Source organism: Ranitomeya imitator, chromosome 5 (genome assembly GCF_032444005.1).
Source record: "Ranitomeya imitator isolate aRanImi1 chromosome 5, aRanImi1.pri, whole genome shotgun sequence".
NCBI lineage: Eukaryota > Metazoa > Chordata > Amphibia > Anura > Dendrobatidae > Ranitomeya > Ranitomeya imitator.
This window is the reverse complement of record NC_091286.1, coordinates 447895884-447917092: the sequence shown is the minus strand read 5'-3', so window position 1 is coordinate 447917092 and position 21209 is coordinate 447895884. Positions and strand designations below refer to the sequence as shown.

Here is a 21209-nt window from a genome sequence, read left to right as displayed (position 1 = left end):
ATCCGCACTCATAGGTGAATGCAAAATGTGCAAAATTTTATTTACAGTGGTCACCACACTTGAAATGTAACAAAAATAGATGATTCTGAAGATCGTAAAAAGCAAGCAACGTTTTGACCCAATCCTGAGTCTTTTTTCAAGCATTGCTATCATGGTTGGCAACCAGTGGTAAGTCCTGGGAAAATTCCTTCAATGCTTTTGGATCGTGCGGCTCGTTGCCAGGAGGCTGAATAGAGGTTCCCCATAGTTTAAAAGCATTGAAGGAATTCCCCAGCACTTACCCCTGGTTGCCTACCACGATATCAATGCTTGAAAAAGACTCAGGATTGGGTCGAAATGTTGCTTGCTTTCTTCTATCTTCAGAATCATCTATTTTTGTTACATTTCTGGTGTGAGATGACCACTGTAAATAAAATTTTGCACATTTTGCATACACCTATGAAGTGCGGCTGTTTCTCCTACTATTTAGTTGGACTTAGTCCTGTTCAGCTAGCACCAAACCTACCTTGCTGAGTGCGCACCTTCTATAATTCATTCTTCAGATATCCACATTTGTTGCTTTTGTAGTGCAGTATGTGAAATTTCTTCTTGGAGGCCAACTTGATATTTCTTTAGAGTCCTCTCTCGGCCGTGTGCTTCCACCCCTCCCTCCCAGACGCTGCCAATCATAGTCTAACTGTCTCAAACACTACCGAGTTATGATTGGCAGAATCTTTGAGGTTGAAGGCATACCCCTGAGAGAGAACTGAAGAAGTGCCCAGTTAGACTGCAATCATAGATTTCACATACTGCCCTCCAATAGAAAACAAAGCGTATCTCTGCAATGAAGTGATGCAGTGCAAAACAGATAAAATGCTGCAGATTCGTGGGAAGCTTAAACATTTTTGCAAGGTATCTCATTCATTTTTTTTTAAATTAATGACAAGTCTTATAGGTTATTTCCATAAAATAATCACTTTAAACAGCTGTTTATATATTTTTGTAATGGCCCTCCATAAACATTAGATTACAGTAAGCCAAGCTGGACAATATCGGCAAGATTAAACCATCATATGAAGGTATGTATGGGTTCCTAGATTGTATTCCCAGACAAATGATCATTTGCTTTTCATCTGGATAAGCTCATTACACTTCCTGTGATAAGACAGGCAAGGAAATGTGCGAGAAGAGAGAAAAAACTTTGATCGACGTGTTTCGACCGCAAGAGCTTTGATAAAGATCGCTCTTGCGATCGAAACGCGTCGCTCTATGTCCCAGTGTGCATTATAGTGCGGTCTAGGAGTTTGTCATATTTTAAATTGTTTAAATGAATTTGAAGATTTTTTTTATCTAAAGGAGCTGGAACACAAAGTTGTTTTTTTTTTTTCTTTCTCTCTTCTCATATTCATATATGTCTCATCAGAACGGAGTTCCGTGCACCTTAAAGCATCGGTGAGCTGGCTTTTCCTTTCTTATTTATGAATGAAATGTGCTACCTCCAGAAAGCTGCAATCACTGGTCAGGAGCTGGGGTATGTTCTGTCCATGAACTGGAGCAGCTCTGCATAGTCGGATACAGTAAATATGACTTTATATAGCAGGGGTACAGTTGATTAGCACAGGAATTTTTATTTTTTTATTTTACTACATCCAGTTGTGGAACTTATTTTTGATAGATCTGTTGATTAACATGTTCTTTGTATGTGGAAGGGTTGTCCCAGAAACATAGAACATCTTAAGTCTTGATATTCTTGTGCTTCTATGGAAAATGACACCATTTACACTTTTACAGTGAGGTGCTGAATGTGTTCATGTGCTCTGAAACATGGAATTGCTTAATCACAAGCTTGGCTTAAAAGAATAAAAATAGTTCAACTCGCTATAGCAAAAAGCAGCGCGTAGCCATTATAATCGAAGTACCTCCCTATATTCAGAATATGTCATGGGTCTTATGTAAAGTGGACCAGAAATCCATGTACTAAGCCTAAATAATAAAAATGTTCAGATTATTTTTTCTCCAGTTATTATTGTTTTTGTAAATAAACACTTCAATATATATACACTGCTCAAAAAAATAAAGGGAACACTTAGGGTATGTGCACACGATGCAGATTTAGTGCAGAAAAATCTGCTGCAGTTCTGCACTAAATCTGCATCTCCTGGCAGAATCTGCAGGTGCGTTTTTTATGCGTTTTTTATGCGTTTTTCATGCGTTTTTGATGCGTTTTTTATGCGTTTTTTGAGCACAAATCTGCACAAAAACGCATGAAAAACGCATCAAAAACGCATGAAAAACGCATCAAAAACGCACCTGCAGATTTCTATTATGGAGGGGTGCAGAAACGCTGCAGAACTGCACAAAAGAAGTGACAGGCACTTCTTTGAAAACTGCAGCGTTTCTGCGCAGATTTTTCTGCACCATGTGCACAGCTTTTTTTTTTTCACATTGATTTACATTGTACTGTGATCACAGTGCAGTTCTGCAGCGTTTCTGCTGCAGAAAAATCTGCAGTTCTGCACTAAATCTGCATCGTGTGCACATACACTTAAACAACAGAATATAACTCCAAGTAAATCAAATTTCTGTGAAATCAAACTGTCCACTTAGGAAGCAACACTGTTTGACAATCAATTTCACATGCTGTTGTGCAAATGGAATAGACAACAGATGGAAATTATTGGCAATTATCAAGACACACTCAATAAATGAGTGGTTCTGCAGGTGGGGACCACAGACCACATCTCAGTAGCAATGCTTTCTGGCTGATGTTTTGGTCACTTTTGAATGTTGGTTGTGCTTTCACACTCGTGGTAGCATGAGATGAACTCTACAAACTACACGAGTGGCTCAGGTAGTGCAGCCCATCCAGGTTGGCACTTCAATGCGAGCTGTGGCAAGAAGGTTTGCTGTGTCTGTCAGCGTAGTGTCTAGAGGCGCTACCAGGAGACAGGTCAGTACACCAGGAGACGTAGAGGGGGCCGTAGGAGGGCAACAACCCAGCAGCAGGACTACTACCTCAGCCTTTGTGCAAGGAGGAACAGGAGGAGCACTGCCAGAGTCCTGGAAAATTATCTCCAGCAGGCCACAAATGTGCATGTGTCTGCACAAATGGTTCAAAACCGACTCCATGAGGATGGTCTGAGTGCCCGACGTCCACAGGTTGGGATTGTTCTCACAGCCCATCACCGTGCAGGACGCTTGGCATTTGCCAAGGAACACCAGGATTGGCAAATTCGCTTTTCACAGATAAAAGCAGGTTCACACTGAGCACATGTGACAGAGTCTGGAGACGCCATGGAGAGCGATCTGCTGCCTGCAACATCCTTCAACATGACCAGTTTGGCAGTGGGTCAGTAATGGTCTGGGGTGGCATTTCTTTGGAGGGCTGCACAGCCTTTCATGTGCTCGCCAGAGGTAGCCTGACTGCCATTAGCTACCGAAATGAGATCCTCAGCCCCGTTGTGAGACCATATGCTGGTGCGGTTGGCACTGGGTTCCTCCTAATGCAGGACAATGCCTGACTTCATGTGGCTGGAGTGTGTGAGCAGTTTCTGCAAGATGAAGTCATTGAAGCTATGGACTGGCCCGCCTGTTCCCCAGACCTGAATGCTATTGAACATATCTGGAACATCATGTCTCGCACCATCCACCAACGTCACGTTACACCACAGATTGTCCAGGAGTTGGCGGATGCTTTACTCCAGGTCTGGGAGGAGATCCCTCAAGAGACCATCTGCTGCCTCATCAGGAGCATGCCCAGGCGTTGTAGGGAGGTCATACAGGCACGTGGAGGCCACACACACTACTGAGCATCATTTCCTTGTCTTGAGGCATTTCCATTGAAGTTGGATCAGCCTGTAACTTCATTTTCCACTTAGATTTTGAGCATCATTCCAACTCCAGACCTCCGTAGGATATTAGTTGTGATTTACATTGATCATTTTTATGTTTTATTGTTCTCAACACATTACACTATGCAATTAGTAAACATTTACAACTGGAATATTTCAGTGATATCTAGGATGTGGGATTTTAGTGTTCCCTTTATTTTTTTGAGCAGTGTAGTTTTTGCATGTACATTGTCTCACACGTACATTGTCTATTAATTGTCTATTAAAATAGAGTAAATATGGTTTTGGAAAATGGTAATGGGCTTGGCTGCTTGAAAAAATAACATATGGTGCTTTTGTGACACCCCAGGAGTCCGGTTGCCACAATGGTATTGCCTTCCTCGGGGAGGGGGGGGGGGGGGGTGATGTCATGCCTGGAAGAAATGAGGGGTCCTCTTAGCAGCTAGCACAAACATACAACACCTTCCTAGCCCCAGACCAGAAGGGGAGCTCTTAACCCGGTTTTCAGGGTAGCTTCCCTATAAGTTCTGGTCTGGAGGCTGGGTTAGGGAGTTTTAGTGTGAGACACTGAGAGGAAAGTAAGCGTGTGAGAAGAGAGAGTGGGAATGGAGCTATAACTGAGCTCTTCCCAGGATTAAGCGCACAAGAAACCGGAGTCCGTGGTTGCACTGATACGAAAGGCCTGGCAACTAGAATCGTAGGGCAGGAGATTGCATGTCTCCTGGCCCATCTGACACCTGGAGGCACCATAGCAAGTCAGGAGCCTGGGACTGCCAGTGAGAAGACCGTGCCTATGAAAGGCTCATGCTGTCAACCATACGGGTTAGGAGACACTAAGAGGAATTTCTGTAAAGCTTCAGGCAGCAAGGGACAGAGAGCACAGCGCAAAAGGAAGGCTTCCGAACCAACCGGAGTATCCCACGGTCCTAGCGGGCGCTCCAATTTCCTCGCACATAGTACTATTATTTAGCTTTTACTAATATACTTTTATTTCCAAAGGTGCCCAGATCCTCTTATATGAGCTTCAGTTCTTGTCATAGGCTTAACACAGGTGTGAGTTTAATATGCTGGTATGTAATGAGTGCTGTTTGTGAAGGGGACTGGCTCGTTTCAGTAGCTAAGCCAGTACCCTTCTATGTCACGTTGCAAAGACAGACAAGGGGCGCAATACTAGCTTTTCAATGAGCCAGACAAAACCTGCCCTCTTCACATTATGGACTAATAACGGAAGCTCTCTATGTCCAGTGCAAGCTACGATCAGACATCATAGTTGATATCTAAAGAGCATCTTTGTAATTGCAAATATATTAGTAGCTTTTATGTATTTTCATAGCTAAACAGGATGAAAAAAGACCTAGGTCCACAAAGTTTAATTTTTCTCCAACAATTGTGTCGTTTGTCACTATATTATCTCTAACCCACAATGTTGTGTGTACTGGTTAAATCATCCAGCCCTCTTTTTCAAAAACTGTTATAGTGTCTGCCATTACTTAATCTTGTGGTTGACATTCCACAGTCTGACTGCTGTAACTATAAAGAACCCTTTCCTATTTAGATGCCGTAATCTCCTTTCTTCCACCCGTAATGAGTGCTCCCTAGTCCTCAGTACGGTCTTTGGAAGGAATAAGTCATGTGCCAGTGTTTTGTACTGACCACACATATTTATACATGTAAATAAAATCCCCTCTGAGGCATCTTTTTTTTTCTAAGCTAAACAAGCCCAACTTTTCCAACCGTATGTAACCCCTTTCTCACGTACAGCACCATGGAATTAATGGTGCTATATAAATAAATAATAATAATAATCTCTTGTAATACTGTAATCTAGTTGCCCATCTTTCAACTGATTCTAATTTCTGAATGTCCTTTTTAAATGTGGAGCCCAAAACTGGATCCCACATAAAGAGGTAACAATACAATGGGGTCGCAGGATTTTATCTCTTTTTATACATCCTAAAATCTTGTTTGCTTTTGAGGCTGCTACTTGACATTTGAGTACTGCTGCTCAGCCTGCTTGTAACCAGAATACTCAAGTCCTTCTCCTGTTCTGTAGTCCAGAGTATATACCCATCTACTATATAATTGTCTAAGGGTCACTTCCGTCTGTCACAGATATTCATTGGTCGCAGCCTCTGTCTGTCATGGAAATCCAAGTCGCTGATTGGTCGCGACAAAACAGCCACGACCGATCAGCGATGGGCACAGTCCGGCAGCAAAATGGTCGCTCCTTCCTCCCCGCAGTCAGTGCCCGCTCCATACTCCCCTCCAGTCAGCCCTCACACAGGATTAATGCCAGCATTAATGGCCCGCGGTGTAATGCACTTCATTAACGCAGCTATTAACCCTGTGTGACCACCTTTTTACTATTGATGCTGCGCATGCAGCATCAATAGTAAAAATATCTATTGTTACAAATAAATAATAATAATAATAAAAAAAAAAACGTTATTCTCACCCTCCGACATCACTCCCTCTCCTCGGCAGTGCAAGCGGCAGGTTCCGGTGGCAAGGATGCTATGCAAGAAGGACCTGCCATGACGTCACGGTCATGTGACCGCGACATCATCACAGGTCCTGCGCTCATACCAACCCTGGGACCGGAAGCTGCCGCGTGCAACGCACACAAGCGCCAGGACTACAAGGGGCCCTCGGAAGGTGAGTATGTTTTTTTTATTTTAATTTTTTTTTAACCTGTTACATAAGTGTCTGGGCAATATACTATGTGGCTGGGCAATATACTACGTGACTGGGCAATGTACTACGTGACTGGGCAATGTACTACGTGACTGGGCAATGTACTACGTGACTGGGCAATGTACTACGTGTCTGGACAATATACTACGTGTCTGGGCAATATACTACGTGACTGGGCAATATACTACGTGACTGGGCAATATATTATGTGGCTGGGCAATATACTACGTGGCTGGGCAATATACTACGTGGCTGAGCAATATACTACGTGGCTGGGCAATATACTACGTGGCTGGACAATATACTACATGGGCTGTGCAATATACTACGTGGACATGCATATTCTAGAATACCAGATGCCTTACAATCGGACCACCATCTAGTTTAATGTATATGCAGCAATAGGATTACTCCATCCTAGGTGCAATACTCTACATTTATATACATTAAGGGTATGTTCACACGTTCAGGATTTCCATCCTTTTTTTTTCAGGACAGTTTTTTTTAAAAAAACTGCAGCTCTTGGCAGAAAACGCAGGTCCTTTTTTTGTCCTTTTTTGATGCGTTTTTGATGCGTTTTTTGATGCGTTTTTTGATGCGTTTTTTTATCCTTTTTTTACTGTGTGTTTCCTAGGAAGCTTTTTAGGGCTAAAATGGCTGAAAATACCTAACCCTACCCCTAACCCTACCCCTAACCCTACCCCTAACCCTACCCCTAACCCTAACCCTACCCCTAACCCTACCCCTAACCCTACCCCTAACCCTACCCCTACCCCTAACCCTACCCCTAACCCTACCCCTAACCCTAACCCTACCCCTAACCCTACCCCTAACCCTACCCCTAACCCTACCCCTAACCCTACCCCTAACCCTACCCCTACCCCTAACCCTAACCCTAACCCTACCCCTAACCCTACCCCTAACCCTAACCCTATTCTAACCTTAGTGAAAAAAAAAAAAAAAATTCTTAATTTTTTTATTGTCCCTACCAATGGGGGTGACAAAGTGGGGGGGGGTGTCATTTACTATTTTTTTATTTTGATCACTGAGATAGGTTATATCTCAGTGATCAAAATGCACTTTGGAGCGAATCTGCCGGCCGGCAGATTCGGCGGGCGCACTGCGCATGCGCCCGCCATTTTGCAAGATGGCGGCGCCCAGGGAGAAGACGGCCGGACGGACACCGGGACGCCGGGTAAGTATAAGGGGGGGGGGGGGGCATCGGAGCACTGGGGGGGGGCATCGGAGCACGGGGGGGGGGCATCGGAGCACGGGGGGGCGGGATCGGAGCACGGGGGGGCAGCCACACTCCGCCCACGCACTTCCGCCCGCTCCCCCGCACTTCCTGCTGCAGCGGTTCTGCACATCAAATCGCAGTAAAACCCGCAGATATATTTTTGATCTGCGGGTTTTACTGCGATTTTGACCTCACAATGGAGGTCTATGGGTGCAGAACCGCTGCGGTTCAGGAAGAAGAATTGACATGCTCCTTCTTTTTTCCGGGAGCTATTCAGCGCGTCTTTTTTTTTTACAATTTCCGGACCATGTGCACAGTGTGTCCTGTTTTCCATAGGGTACAGTGTACTGTACCCTGCATGGAAAACAGCTGCGGAACCGCAGCCGCAAAACCGCCGCGGTTCCGCGGTAAAAAACGCACTGTGTGAACATGGCCTAAATCTCATTTACCAAGTGTTTGCCCATTCAATCATCTTATGCAGATTGTTTTGCAATATTGTAATGTCAATGTCAGATTTTAGTATCCTAGATATTTTGGTGTCGTCAGCAAAGACTTTACTCTCAATCCCATCCACAAGGTTATTAATAACTAGATGGTGGCCCGATTCTAACGCATTGGGTATTCTAGAATATGTATGTATGTACGTCGCAGTGAGTGGGGGTTAAATTCCACGCCAATATCGCTGATTGGTCGCGCCCGGCTGGCCGATCAGCAAAGCATGGTTCAAATCCCGCCCCAATTCGCAGCCGGACTGCGCCTGTCGCTGATTGGTCGCGGCCGGCCAGGCATGACCAATCACCGAAGCGGTGTTTAAATCCCGCGCCAATATTGCTGATTGGTCACGCCCGGCCGCAACCAATCAGCGAAGCGTGGTTCAAATCTCACGCCAATTCGTGGCCAGACTACGCCAGTCGCTGTTTGGTCGCTGGATGTCGGGGGTTGGGGGCACTGGATGTTGGGGGACTGGATGTCTGGGGTTCGGGGCGCAGAATATAGTACAGCCACGTAGTATATAGCACAGCCACGTAGTATATAGCACAGCCACGTAATATATAGCACAGCCACGTAATATATAGCACAGCCACGTAGTATATAGCACAGCCACGTAGCATATAACATAGCCATGTAGCATATAACACAGCCACGTAGCATATAGCACAGCCACGTAGTATATAGCACAGCCACATAGTATATAGCACAGCTACGTAGTATACAGCAGCCATGTAGTATATAGCGCAGTCATGTAGTATATAGCGCAGCCATGTAGTATATAGCACAGCCACGTAGTATATAGCACAGCCACGTAATATATAGCAGCCACATAGTGTGTAGCAAAGCCACAAAGTATATAACACAGCCCACGTAGTATATAACACAGCCCACGTAGTATATAGCACAGCCCACGTAGTATATAACACAGCCCACGGAGTATATAGCACAGTCACATAGTATATAGCACAGCCACGTATACAGCACAGCCCACGTAGTATATAGCACAGCCACGTAATTGCACTGTGTGAAGAGCTGCTACATATCAAGCATATAATGAAAGTTTATATGTATTTTTTAATGATGCTGTTTACAGTATATATCTAAAAGGTATTTCGGTGGGTGAAACAAAGCAGAAGAGATTCTTCCAGTGGTTATCAGATGAAGAATGCCGGTCCTGTTCTATCGCTTATTATACCTATTCCTTCCAGGTTGTCCTTGGTTCTAATTTTAATGAAATCTGATCTCATTCTCACAGAGCTGCCCTAGAAGACGTAGAAGGAGACGTATCTGAGCTTGAGCAGAAGCTTGACAAGGTAAATGTGACTTTATTTTACTAGAACGTGTTGTCATATTTCCATACATGAAGAAAAACAGTTGTGGCTTTTTGCCTCTGTATACAATCCAACTTCTACTTTCGAAGTATTCTTTCTTTTCATGCAGTTACCTCCCATTTTTTTTCAGGCATTCTTATTTCTATTAAAGTGTTTGTATTTTGTAATATTTATCCTATCGACATGTCAGAAGATTTGATCACTTGGTGTGTGGTAAGCAACCTCCATGGATCGCTAAGAGGAAAGGACAGAAGCGATCAAATGACGACCTCAACTTCAGCCCTGAGATTTGCCCAGCTCTTCTCAGAGAGTGTACGGACTCAAACATTTGCTGTGAGTTTGTGTAACCACTCTGAAGAGACATTTTTATTCCAACGTGTCTGCACACCGAGGAACATGGGCAAGGATGCTTCTCAATTCAATTGACTGCCATTAAGATGATAACCCCTTAGTAAAGGACCCAAGGAGGCGGAACCCTCCCAATGATCACCACCCGGGCCGACAACTCTCCTCCATACTCAGTAATGCTCTTTCTTTCAGCTGGGAAGACATGAGAACGCTTTAGCCGATCAGCAGCTGTCGATGGGCTGCAGTGCTTTTGTTATTCCTGCTCTATGTTAATGTCTAGAGACTGACACTGGATATCCAGCACTGAGTATGGAGGAGTAGCACCAGTCCGGAAGGCGAGTATCCTTTTTTTTTTTTTTTCCCCTGGGTTCATTATAAAGGGGCTGTGTCCTAGGGGGCAGACCCTTAATTAGACTCCTGATAGTGTAGTTGGCTGACAATAGAAACCCCGAAACTAGGGAGGAAGAAAGCAGACTGAACTTACAAGGAAAAATACTCTTAGGCCACGTTCATACGTTGAGTATTTGGTTAGTTTTTTACATCAGTATTTGTAAGCTAAAACCAGGAGTGGAACAATCAGAGGAAAAGAAAAATAGAAACATGTGCACCACTTCTGCATTTATCACCCACTCCTGGTTTTGGTTTACAAATACTGAGGTAAAATACCGACCAAATACTGAATGTGTGCATGTGGCTTTAGGCCTTATTTGCTACTGCTATGGTTTCCAGTGCAAACAAACAATATGTGAGAATATTCTCACTTTGTGACCAATTTGAATTTCTTAATAAAAATACATATAATTCTATCCAGTCCTGATTGATAAGGAGGGCATAGTATGGCTGAGACTTTGTATGCGAACTGTTTCTTTAATTTCCTGATTGGTCATCACTGGAGATAGCAGATGTTGGCTGCTCGCTATGCTTCTCAGAGCCAACACCCAATCACACTCATTGCTCACAATGAGTTTTCCAGTTTTCGAGAAGCAGAACATAACTGATGACTGAGCAGAGTCTGTTATCTGCCCTGATAAACATTGTGCTCTCTTCCTCCAGCTGGTGAAGCTCTGCATTGGAATGATCGATACCGGAAAAGCTTTTTGTGCTGCCAACAAACAATTTATGAATGGAATCCGGGACCTGGCCCAATTTTCTAGCAAAGATGAAGTGATTGAAGTAAGCAGCATGTGCTTCTAAGAGAGGTTACAGAGCCCCGTGTCCTTCACACACTGTGCAGATAGAGGTGGGCTGTGCTGTGTGTGTGGATAACGAGGACAGAGGCTTAGTGTCATACAAGGTATTTTGTTTTCTTTGGCTCGTCATATACCGCAGATAGCTGATGGCTTGAAAATTCTTCATTCTGACCCTACTTACACATTTACATGGGAATAAGATGGAGAGGGGAGTAAGCCACTGGCACACATCAAATGGTGGCATATTTTTGATGAACATAAAAGAATATTGAATTTGGCATCTGTCGTAAAAACACTCCATACATATTCGCTGGTTGTCCAGTCCTGCTAAATTCAGTGGATTCTGCCCACATTGATCTAATGTGTATGAACACTTTTACAATAAAACTCCTTTAACCCCTTCCCGATGTGGCCAAATTTTGCATGTTCATTTTTTCCTCCCCTTCTTTCCAGAGCCATATCTTTTCTTTTTCTTTTTCTGTCCAAATAGACATAATGATGCCATAGAATTGCATATAGTGAAAATCACAGTGGTCTTCGAAGCCCGGCCATAGGCAGGGTTTCAAGCGAGATCCTTAATGATAAGCATGGAGATCTTCAACAGATCCACTCCTGTTATAGCAACTCATCGGCGACTCTCAATCACATCACGATCGCACCGATTAACACAGCGAATGATGCGCCCCCGTGCCGGCTTGGTGTTAATGCTCCTGTCAGAGATGGATAGCGGCATTCAAAAGGGTTAACAATCACAGTTGACGCTTTGCGCCACCTGTAATTCTTGGAGGAAGGTCCTGGCTGTAAAACACAGCCATGACCTGGTTATGGGGCAAGCTCATCATGTGAGCTCCCTCCATACATGCGCTGCCGACTTGCAACATCCATCTATGGCAGATGTCGGTAAGTGGTTAAAGGAGTTACCCACAATATGCCACAAATGTCCCACCTTTGGCACATGTTCGGCTACTAGTGATGAGCGAATGTGCTCGGATAACGTGTTATCCGATATATCTTGGGCGTGCGCAAATAATATGTTCAAGTCCCTGCAGCTGCTTGTTTTTCGTCTGCTAGACAGCCGCAACACATGCAGGGTTTGCCTAACAAACGGGCAATCCCCGCATGTGTTGTGGCAGTCTAATGGCCGCTAATCATGCAGCCGCGGGGACTCAAGCATATTATTCCAGCATGCCCAAGATACTCGGATAACACCCAAGCATGCTCGCTCATCACTAGCAGCTACCCCTCATTTTAGTGTGGTTGGGGACTAAGTTGTACTTGCGCATTGGGAGAGGTTGGGGTCATATAGATGGAATGTGCAACGACTATAGTATGTGCACATGTTAAGTATTTAAAGACCTTTCTGCATAAAAAACGTATCTCTTGGCAGGAAAATCACTGCGCATGCGCTTTTGATGCTTTTTTCCCCCATTCATTGAAGTGAGAGGAAATTGCTGCAAAACTCTGAAAGTATTGACATGCTACAGATTAGAAACTGTTAAATCTGCAAGGAAAAAAATAAGCAACATATGCATAAGATTTTAGAGCTCAAATTTGCTTTACTGGAACAGTAAATTGCTGTGCAAAAAAAAACAACACATAACGCAATGTGTGAACATACCCAAAGGCATTGTGGCATGTACAGTCATGACTAGGGTTGAGCGACCTTTACTTTTATAGGATTGGGTCGGGTTTCACGAAACCCGACTTTTTCAAAAGTCGGGTCGAGTGAAATCGGCCGATCCTATAAAAAAGTCGGGGTTGGCCGAAACTCGAAACCCAATGCAGTGCATTGGGTTTTCAATGGTTCCCAGGGTCTGAAGGAGAGGAAACTCTCCTTCAGGCCCTGCGATCCATATTTAAGTGTAAAATAAAGGATAAAAATAAAAAATATCGATTTACTTACCCTCTGACGCGCCCTGGTACTAACCGGGAACCTTCCTTCCTTCGAATCAGAGCTTCCAGGACCTTGCGGTGATGTCGCGGCTTGTGATTGGTCGCGCGACCGCCCATGTGACCGCCGCGCGACCAATCAGAAGCCGTGACGTCACCGCGACGTCACCGAAGGTCCTGGAAGCGCTGATTCTTAGGAAGGAAGGCTGCCGGAAAGAAGCAGGGCGCGTCCGAGGGTGAGTATATTCCTATTAGGTATATACTCACCCTCGGACGCGCCCTGCTTCTTTCCAGCAGCCTTCCTTCCTAAGAATCAGCGCTTCCAGGACCTTCGGTGACATCACGGCTTCTGATTGGTCGCGCGACCAATCACAAGCCGCGACGTCACCGCGACGTCACCGCAAGGTCCTGAAAGCGCTGATTCGAAGGAAGGAAGGTTCCCGGTTAGTACCAGGGCGCGTCAGAGGGTAAATATAGCGATATTTTTTATTTTTATTCTTTATTTTACACTTAAATATGAATTCCGATACCAATTCCCGATATCTTAATCATATTGGGAATCGGTATCGGAATTCCGATTCCAGATTCAGAAGATCGCCGACTTCATGGCTGACCCCACACAGGGGTCGGGTCGGGTTTCATGAAACCCGACTTTGCCAAAAGTCGGTGAATTCTGAAAGTGGCCGACCCATTTCGCTCAACCCTAGTCATGACCAAAAATGTACACCCTTGAAATTGTTCCGGAAAAGGAAGTATTTCTCCTAGAAATTTATTGCAATTACACATGTTTTGTTATACACATGTTTATTTCCTTTTGGGTATTGGAACAACACAAAAAAACTGAGAAAAAAGGAAAATTGGACATAACTTCACACACAACCTGAAAAATGGGTCTGACAAAATTGTTGGCATCCTCAACTTAATATTTGATTGCACAACCTTTGGGTTAAATACCTGCAGTCAATCTCTTCCTATAGCCATCAACAAGCTTCTTACACGTTTAAACTAGAATTTTGGACTACTCTTCTTTTTACAAACTGCTCCAGGTCTCTCATATTTGAAGGATGCCTTCCCTCAACATCAATTTTAAGAGCTCCCCAAGGGTCTTCAATGGGATGTCAATTCAGACTCATTGCAGGCCACTTGAGAACTCTCCAGCTCTTTGTTTCCATCCATTTCTGGGTGCTTCTTGAAGTATGTTTGGGGTCATTGTCATGCTGGAAGACCCATGACTTAGGACACAAACCCAGCTTTCTAGCACTGGACATTACGTTACGACCTAAAATCCTTTGGTAATCTTCAGATTTCATGATTGATTGCACACAGTCAAGGTACCCTATGCCAGAGGCCACTATATTTGACTGTAGGTAATGTGTTTTTTTTTTTTTTTTTTAGCAGGCCTCATTCCGTTTTGGGTAAACTGTAGAATGCTGGGCTTTACCAAAAAGCTCTATCTTGTTTTCATTTGTCCACAAGACGCTGTCCCTGAAGGATTTTGGCTTACTCGTTGACATTTTGGCAAACTGCAGTCTACCGTTTTTATGTCTGTGTCAGTAGTGGGGTCTTCCTGGGTGTCTTTCCATAGCGTTTCATTTCATTAAAATGTTGGCGGATAGTTCGCATTGACACTGATGCACCCTGAGCCTGCAGGACAGTTTGAATTTCTTTGGAACTTTATTGGCACTACTTATCCACCATCCAGACTTTCCTGCATTGCAACCTTTCATCAATTTTTCTCTGCTGTCCACGTCCAGGGAGAGTAGCTACTTTTCCATGGGTTGTAAACTTCTTGATTGTGTTGCGCATCATGGACAAAAGAACATCAAGATCTCTGGAGATGGACTTGTAACCTTGAGTTTGTTGATATTTTTCAATTTCTGTTCTCCACGATTAGTGTGATACACACAATGCAAAGATTGAGTCAACTTCTCCCCTTCTTATGTTATTTCAGGTGTGATTTTTCATATTGCCCGCATCTATTACTTGCCACAGGGGAGTTTGTTTCATGCATGTGATGCTCGTTCAAAGTTGTTTACCCACAATTTTGGAAAGGTGTAAACAATTTTGTTCTGCCATTTTGGGGGTTTTGTGTGAAATTCATATCCAAACATGCATTTAACAAAACATATATTTGCAATAATTTTCTGGGAGAAATACTTCATTTTCAGGAACAATTTCAAGGGTGCCAACACTTTCAGCCGTGACTGTATGTGGAGAAGCCAAAATTTATCTCTTCAAGCTTCAAAAGTCAGAATTGAATTTTCTAACCTTCTGCTGTTCTGATTTTTGTTAATTTAAAGGAATTTTGCTCTGAATAGCTTTCAAACATATGCTGTATGTGTGCATCTAGTATAACTTCTTGGCATGACTTTTAGATTTGTATCTGTCAGCTTGGGATTATGTTTTTTTCTTCTTCTAAAAATAAGGATATTATTGATTTTAGTAACAACATAAAAAATTGCTCTGGATCTTACATTTAGTTCCCAGCCTGCAGGGAACTAAAGAAGTTGTCTAAATATTTCTATTCTATATCCCTTTGCCTTCTAATGAAACAAAGTAGAAATGATTGCTGGTTTAGGTAAAGGATTAGGTATATTATTGTGATAATGTAAATGCCTTCACATATATGTAAATAGTGGACATAGTGAAATGGAGGCAGTCTGTGTCAGCGTGGCTTTATATTTGTTTCACTTTGTGTGTACTGTCTTCTACAGCGCAGCCTTACAAAGTTTTCAGACAGTCTGCAGGAGATGATCAATTATCATAATGTAAGTCAAGATTTTATTTGTTGTTCGTTAACTTTCCTTTTGCAGGTTTTAAATAGGGAGAATGAATCCTTCTTATTAAAGCGTTTCATCATATAGTTACATGTTGAAAGGAATCATTACTATCATAATTTGTTTTTTTTTTTTTAAGTGTTACTTCTTTAAGTTTTGAATGCAAGAAGCAGGGCTGTGGAAGGCGGTAAGCCAAGCATACAACTGCTCGTTTCCCTGACTCCAGCTCCACAGCACTGGTCACTACTGAGCATGTGCATAAATGCAGCACAGAATCATCTCAACTAAAAGCCGAGATCCCCAGATCAGGAACAGATCAGACATTTAGGACATTTCATAGCTTTCCCAAATTATCAGAACATTTACAGCACATCCTGCATTGTACTGCTCTACATATATATGTATATATTTTAGGAGTCGATCCACCAAAATGGACACCGACTCCACATGCTTGGCAAGAAGGATCCATGGCACTTGAACCTTGCTTTTATGTGTATGTGCACACGTTCAGGTTTTTTCGCAATAAAAACGCATTACAAACCACAGACATATGCATCCTATCATTTAGAATGCATTCTGCAATTTTTGTGCACATGATGCGTTTTTTTCCGCAAAAAAAACACATTGCAGTAAAAAAAAAGCAGCATGCTCATTAATTTTGCGGATTTTTCACGTTTTTCCCACTATTCTATGTATTTTGAAAAAACACAAAAAAAAGTGCAAAAAAAAACTCGTCAAAAACACATAAAAGCACGAAAAAAACGCAAAAAAAAAAACGCATGCGGATTTCTGGCAGAAATGTCCGGTTTTTGTCAGGAAATTTCTGCAAGATTTTCCTGACATGTGCACATACCCTATAGCATTGAGACATGCCTTCTGTTGATTTTTTAACACTCATAGGGGACTTTAGTAGGTCACCAGCTGCAGTAGCAATGGCAGCCCATTGGTACCCTGCAGTTTGGCCCCAGAAGGAACTCATTGGCACTAGGGATCAGCGGACCCATGGAAATTCGGGCTGTAGTACCCGATCCAAACCTTAGTTCAAAGTTCAGTTCGGGTACCAAAACTGTACCGGAACTTGAACCAGAACCCCATTTAAAACAATGGAGATCTTAACTTTGGATCTAGAAAAAAACTCTTTCTTTCTCTGTCTTTCTCTCTTTCTTTTTTTCTCTTTTTTCTAACTCTTTCTCTTTTCCATTCTTTTTCCTTCTCTTTTTCTTTCTCTTTCTCTTTTTTTTCTTTTTCTCTTTTTTCTCTCATTTTCTTTTTCTCTCTTTTTTCTTTTTTCTTCTCTTTTTCTTTTTTCTTTCTCTTTTTTTCTCTCCCTCTGTTTTTCTCTTTCTCTTTTTTTTCCTCTTTTTTTTTCTCTGCAGCTGATTTCCCCTGGAACTCCAAACTTTGTCCGCAATATTTATGGTTTTGAACGGCAGTTATTGGTGCAAGCTCTGGTCGTGTCTATTAGCCAGCACCCAATGTGTGCAGCGGGCTTAGGCCACTCCACCCAACATAATATCATAACCTGTGTTGGAAAAGGGGTTACCCTTTGGCATTATTTTGCTTTTATATTTGTGGTAAATTGTAGCTAAAATTTGATTATTATATTAGAGCGAGGGATGATCATTAAAGGGAATGTTCCCATTCAGACAATATTCTGTCCTGGATGCAGTTTGTTATAAAATAACCAACTGCACTCACTGTCCCCAGGTCCGGCTGCAGTCTCGGTCACTGGCATTGACTGCGATGCTGGCACGACGCTGACAGTGCAGCAGCCAATCTGTGAGCTCAGCAGCTCTGAACGGGCGATCCGTCTGGCAAAGCCATTTAGCTCACTGGTTGCAGCTCTGTCGGACACAATGTTAGCGCTGCACCCAATGCTGGTCACTGGGAGCAGCTCCAGAGAGTCCATGCTGGTTCTCGGGATGTTGAGTACAGCGTGGTTTGTAATTTCTTAGCAAACAGCAGCTGGGGTAAAATGATTGCCTGAAAGCACAACCCTTTAAGGCTCTGATCCCACTGTGCTTGTAGTGTATGTTGTTTGTGTACACCGGTTATATCTATATACTAAAGGCACTTGTCTTGAAGGGGTTGAATAGTTCAGAGATTGCAGTAGTTACTAAAAGTGGGATTTTGTGGTTGATTTGGAGAAACCAGTTGCTTATATTAGCTCTATTGAGATATATAAATTGCTCTTGTTTGATTTATTGCAAACAGCAGAAAGTTTGTCAATTTTGGAAAAAAATAATTTTTAAATTGAATAATTTTGTGTGCAGTGTTCACTCATCGTCTAACCCGGACATGTGACTCCAGCCTTATCTATAGCTTTTATGTAAAAAGTCTAGAAAAAATGCAATTTTATATGCTAATTGCTATACATTTTTCCTTTCTAAACAGCTTGACCTTTTTTCCCCAATTTTACTTGCTACTGTCTGATTTGTATGCCAGAGATCTGTCATTGATGAATTTCAGTATTGTTTGCTGGCCTGATTCCTGTACTGAGCAGATAATGTCTGAGGAAACAGGATATCGTCCCAGGAACCAGAGGGAAGGAAACTGTTAGACTTGCTGTGCTTGTATACTCCTACTTGATGAATCTTGTTCTTAAAAGGCTTCTCGTTTTCAGCTGTTTTAGCCCATAGACTTCATATAGTATAAACTACCAAACTGAGCTTTGCTTTGCTCCCTGAGACTAGTGCTGCCTCCCTGAGTCCAGTGCTGCCTCCCTGAGTCCAGTGCTGCCTCCCTGAGTCCAGTGCTGCCTCCCTGAGTCCAGTGCTGCCTCCCTGAGTCCAGTGCTGCCTCCCTGAGTCCAGTGCTGCCTCCCTGAGTCCAGTGCTGCCTCCCTGAGTCCAGTGCTGCCTCCCTGAGTCCAGTGCTGCCTCCCTGAGTCCAGTGCTGCCTCCCTGAGTCCAGTGCTGCCTCCCTGAGTCCAGTGCTGCCTCCCTGAGTCCAGTGCTGCCTCCCTGAGTCCAGTGCTGCCTCCCTGAGTCCAGTGCTGCCTCCCTGAGTCCAGTGCTGCCTCCCTGAGTCCAGTGCTGCCTCCCTGAGTCCAGTGCTGCCTCCCTGAGTCCAGTGCTGCCTCCCTGAGTCCAGTGCTGCCTCCCTGAGTCCAGTGCTGCCTCCCTGAGTCCAGTGCTGCCTCCCCTGACCTGAGCAAGACAGTATGATGGATTTCTATGCAGCTGTCAAGCTCAGGTCAGGAGAGCCACAGCCAGTACGAGGTTTACGATGTGATTCTCGCACGAGAAATACGGCAGTCTGTCTCTGCCCTAATACGTATTTGGTTACTCTATTTGTCTTTTTTATTGTCATTATTTTTTACACATTAGTATACTTTTTTAGTGGCTCATTGACAGAACAAAGAAGACCCATATTAATGTGATTATCAGTGTCTAGGAAGTACAAAATAATGCGATTTAAAAAGTGCGTCTCTTATTTGCCACTTAGAATTGTTTTTTTATGAGGCCTTGTTCTGATGCATGTATGTTTTTTTCCATTCACTTTGTGCCATAAACCATCATGTGACCCCTGCACCCAATCACTGGCCGTGACCGTGATGTTTAAACACTACTACTACTACGCATTACTACTTTATTTTATGGTATTCTACGTGTGGGGGCTTTTTTTTTTAAAAAAAGTGTAGCTGACCGAACAGCCCCTCTAAACAGATCACCTGCTCTTTTCCTATATCGCTTCAGAGCAACAGTTTTGTTATCATTATTTCAGATCCTTTTTGACCAAGCCCAAAGATCAATCAAAACACAGCTCCAGACATTTGTGAAAGAGTAAGTTGTTGCATTTTGCATTTCATCTATGTTTTTTCCCTGCAGTGAAATATTATACGCTGTGAAAAGAAGATAATATGTATGTGTGTGTAAAGAAGCGAGGGTAGAATTATTGTACAGAGGTTCCAAGCCATTATTAAATTGAGAACATGCCTGTCACAAGTTGGCAAAAATCTGGTCATTTTTAGCAATGCTTTTTAATAGAGATTTATAACTCTTTTTTTCCTGGTGTCATCAAAGCTTCTGCATATTGTAACATAAAGGGGTATGTTGAAGTTTAGAATTTATCAGTATCTATTAGATAGGGGATACTGTCCTGAAAACTGCTGGTCCGACCACTGGGACCCCACCAATCTCTAGAACCGAGCCCTGAGCACCCTGTGCGAATGAAGTGATGGTCGATCATGCACACACTCTCTCCATTCATTCTTATGGGAGTGTCGAAGACCAGCTGATGATTTGCTCAGATACCTTATTAATTAATGGAGCAACAGTTCATATGATCGATTACAGCTCCATTCGCAAGGGGCTCTTGGGAGCCTCACTTCTGGGCATTCATGGGGATCCCAGGGGTATCACCCCCCAAGCCAATGTGAAGTTATCTTATGATTAGAGGATAACTTTCAAGCTTGAGACTACCCTTAAGGTACCGTCACACATAACGATATCGTTAACGATATAGTTGCTTTTTGTGACGTAGCAACGATATCGTTAACAAAATCGTTATGCGTGACAGCGACCAACGATCAGGCCCCTGCTAGGAGATCGTTGGTCGCTGGGGAAAGTCCAGGACTTTATTTTGTCGCTGGATCACCCGCTGACATCGCTGAATCGGCGTGTGTGACGCCGATTCAGCGATGTCTTCACTGGTAACCAGGGTAAACATCGGGTTACTAAGCGCAGGGCCGCGCTTAGTAACCCGATGTTTACCCTGGTTACCATTGTAAAAGTAAAAAAAACCACTACATACTTAAATTCCTGTCACGTTCCTCAGCGTCCGCTTCCCTGCGTCCCCCAGTGTCAGCGCCGGCCGGCCGTAAAGCAAAGCACAGCGGTGACGTCACCGCTCTGCTTTCCGGCCAGCGCTTACACAGTGCAGGGAAGCTGACGCTGGGGACGCGACAGGAATGTAAGTATGTATTTTTTTTTTTTTTTTTTTATACAATGGTAACCAGGGTAAACATCGGGTTACTAAGCGCGGCCCTGCGCTTAGTAACCCGATGTTTACCCTGGTTACCCGGGGACTTCAGGATCGTTGGTCGCTGGAGAGCTGTCTGTGTGACAGCTCTCCAGCGACCAAACAGCGACGCTGCAGCGATCGGCATTGTTGTCTAGATCGCTGCAGCGTCGCTTAATGTGACGGTACCTTTATAAGTCTGACTGCAATACAGACAAGTTTTATGGTAACCAGCCATAGTATTTATAATCAATTCTCAAAAGACAGGATTACACCACCGGTAAATTATGGATCAAGTACAGAAAAAAAAGAAAATGTGTAATTAAAATTTAACTTTAATTCCATATATGTTCAAATGTACATACATACATCCAATATGGGTGTATATAGGGTCACAAAGGATTTAAACGTGACCCATTAATTCCTGATAGTGAATAAACGTGGGAGATTAAATATCA

At 43.3% G+C, this 21209-nt stretch overlaps 1 protein-coding gene across 2 annotated transcripts in view; it reads left to right on the top strand.

The window, feature by feature from the left end:
* Positions 1-21209, top strand: part of ACAP2 (ArfGAP with coiled-coil, ankyrin repeat and PH domains 2) — a 152544-nt gene that overhangs the window by 46975 nt on the left and 84360 nt on the right. For both annotated transcript variants that reach the window (XM_069727191.1, XM_069727189.1), the window contains exons 2-5: positions 9509-9566; positions 10986-11105; positions 15727-15780; positions 19516-19574. In XM_069727191.1, coding sequence (XP_069583292.1) covers positions 9509-9566; positions 10986-11105; positions 15727-15780; positions 19516-19574 — 291 coding nt within the window. The remainder of the gene's footprint in view (positions 1-9508; positions 9567-10985; positions 11106-15726; positions 15781-19515; positions 19575-21209) is intronic.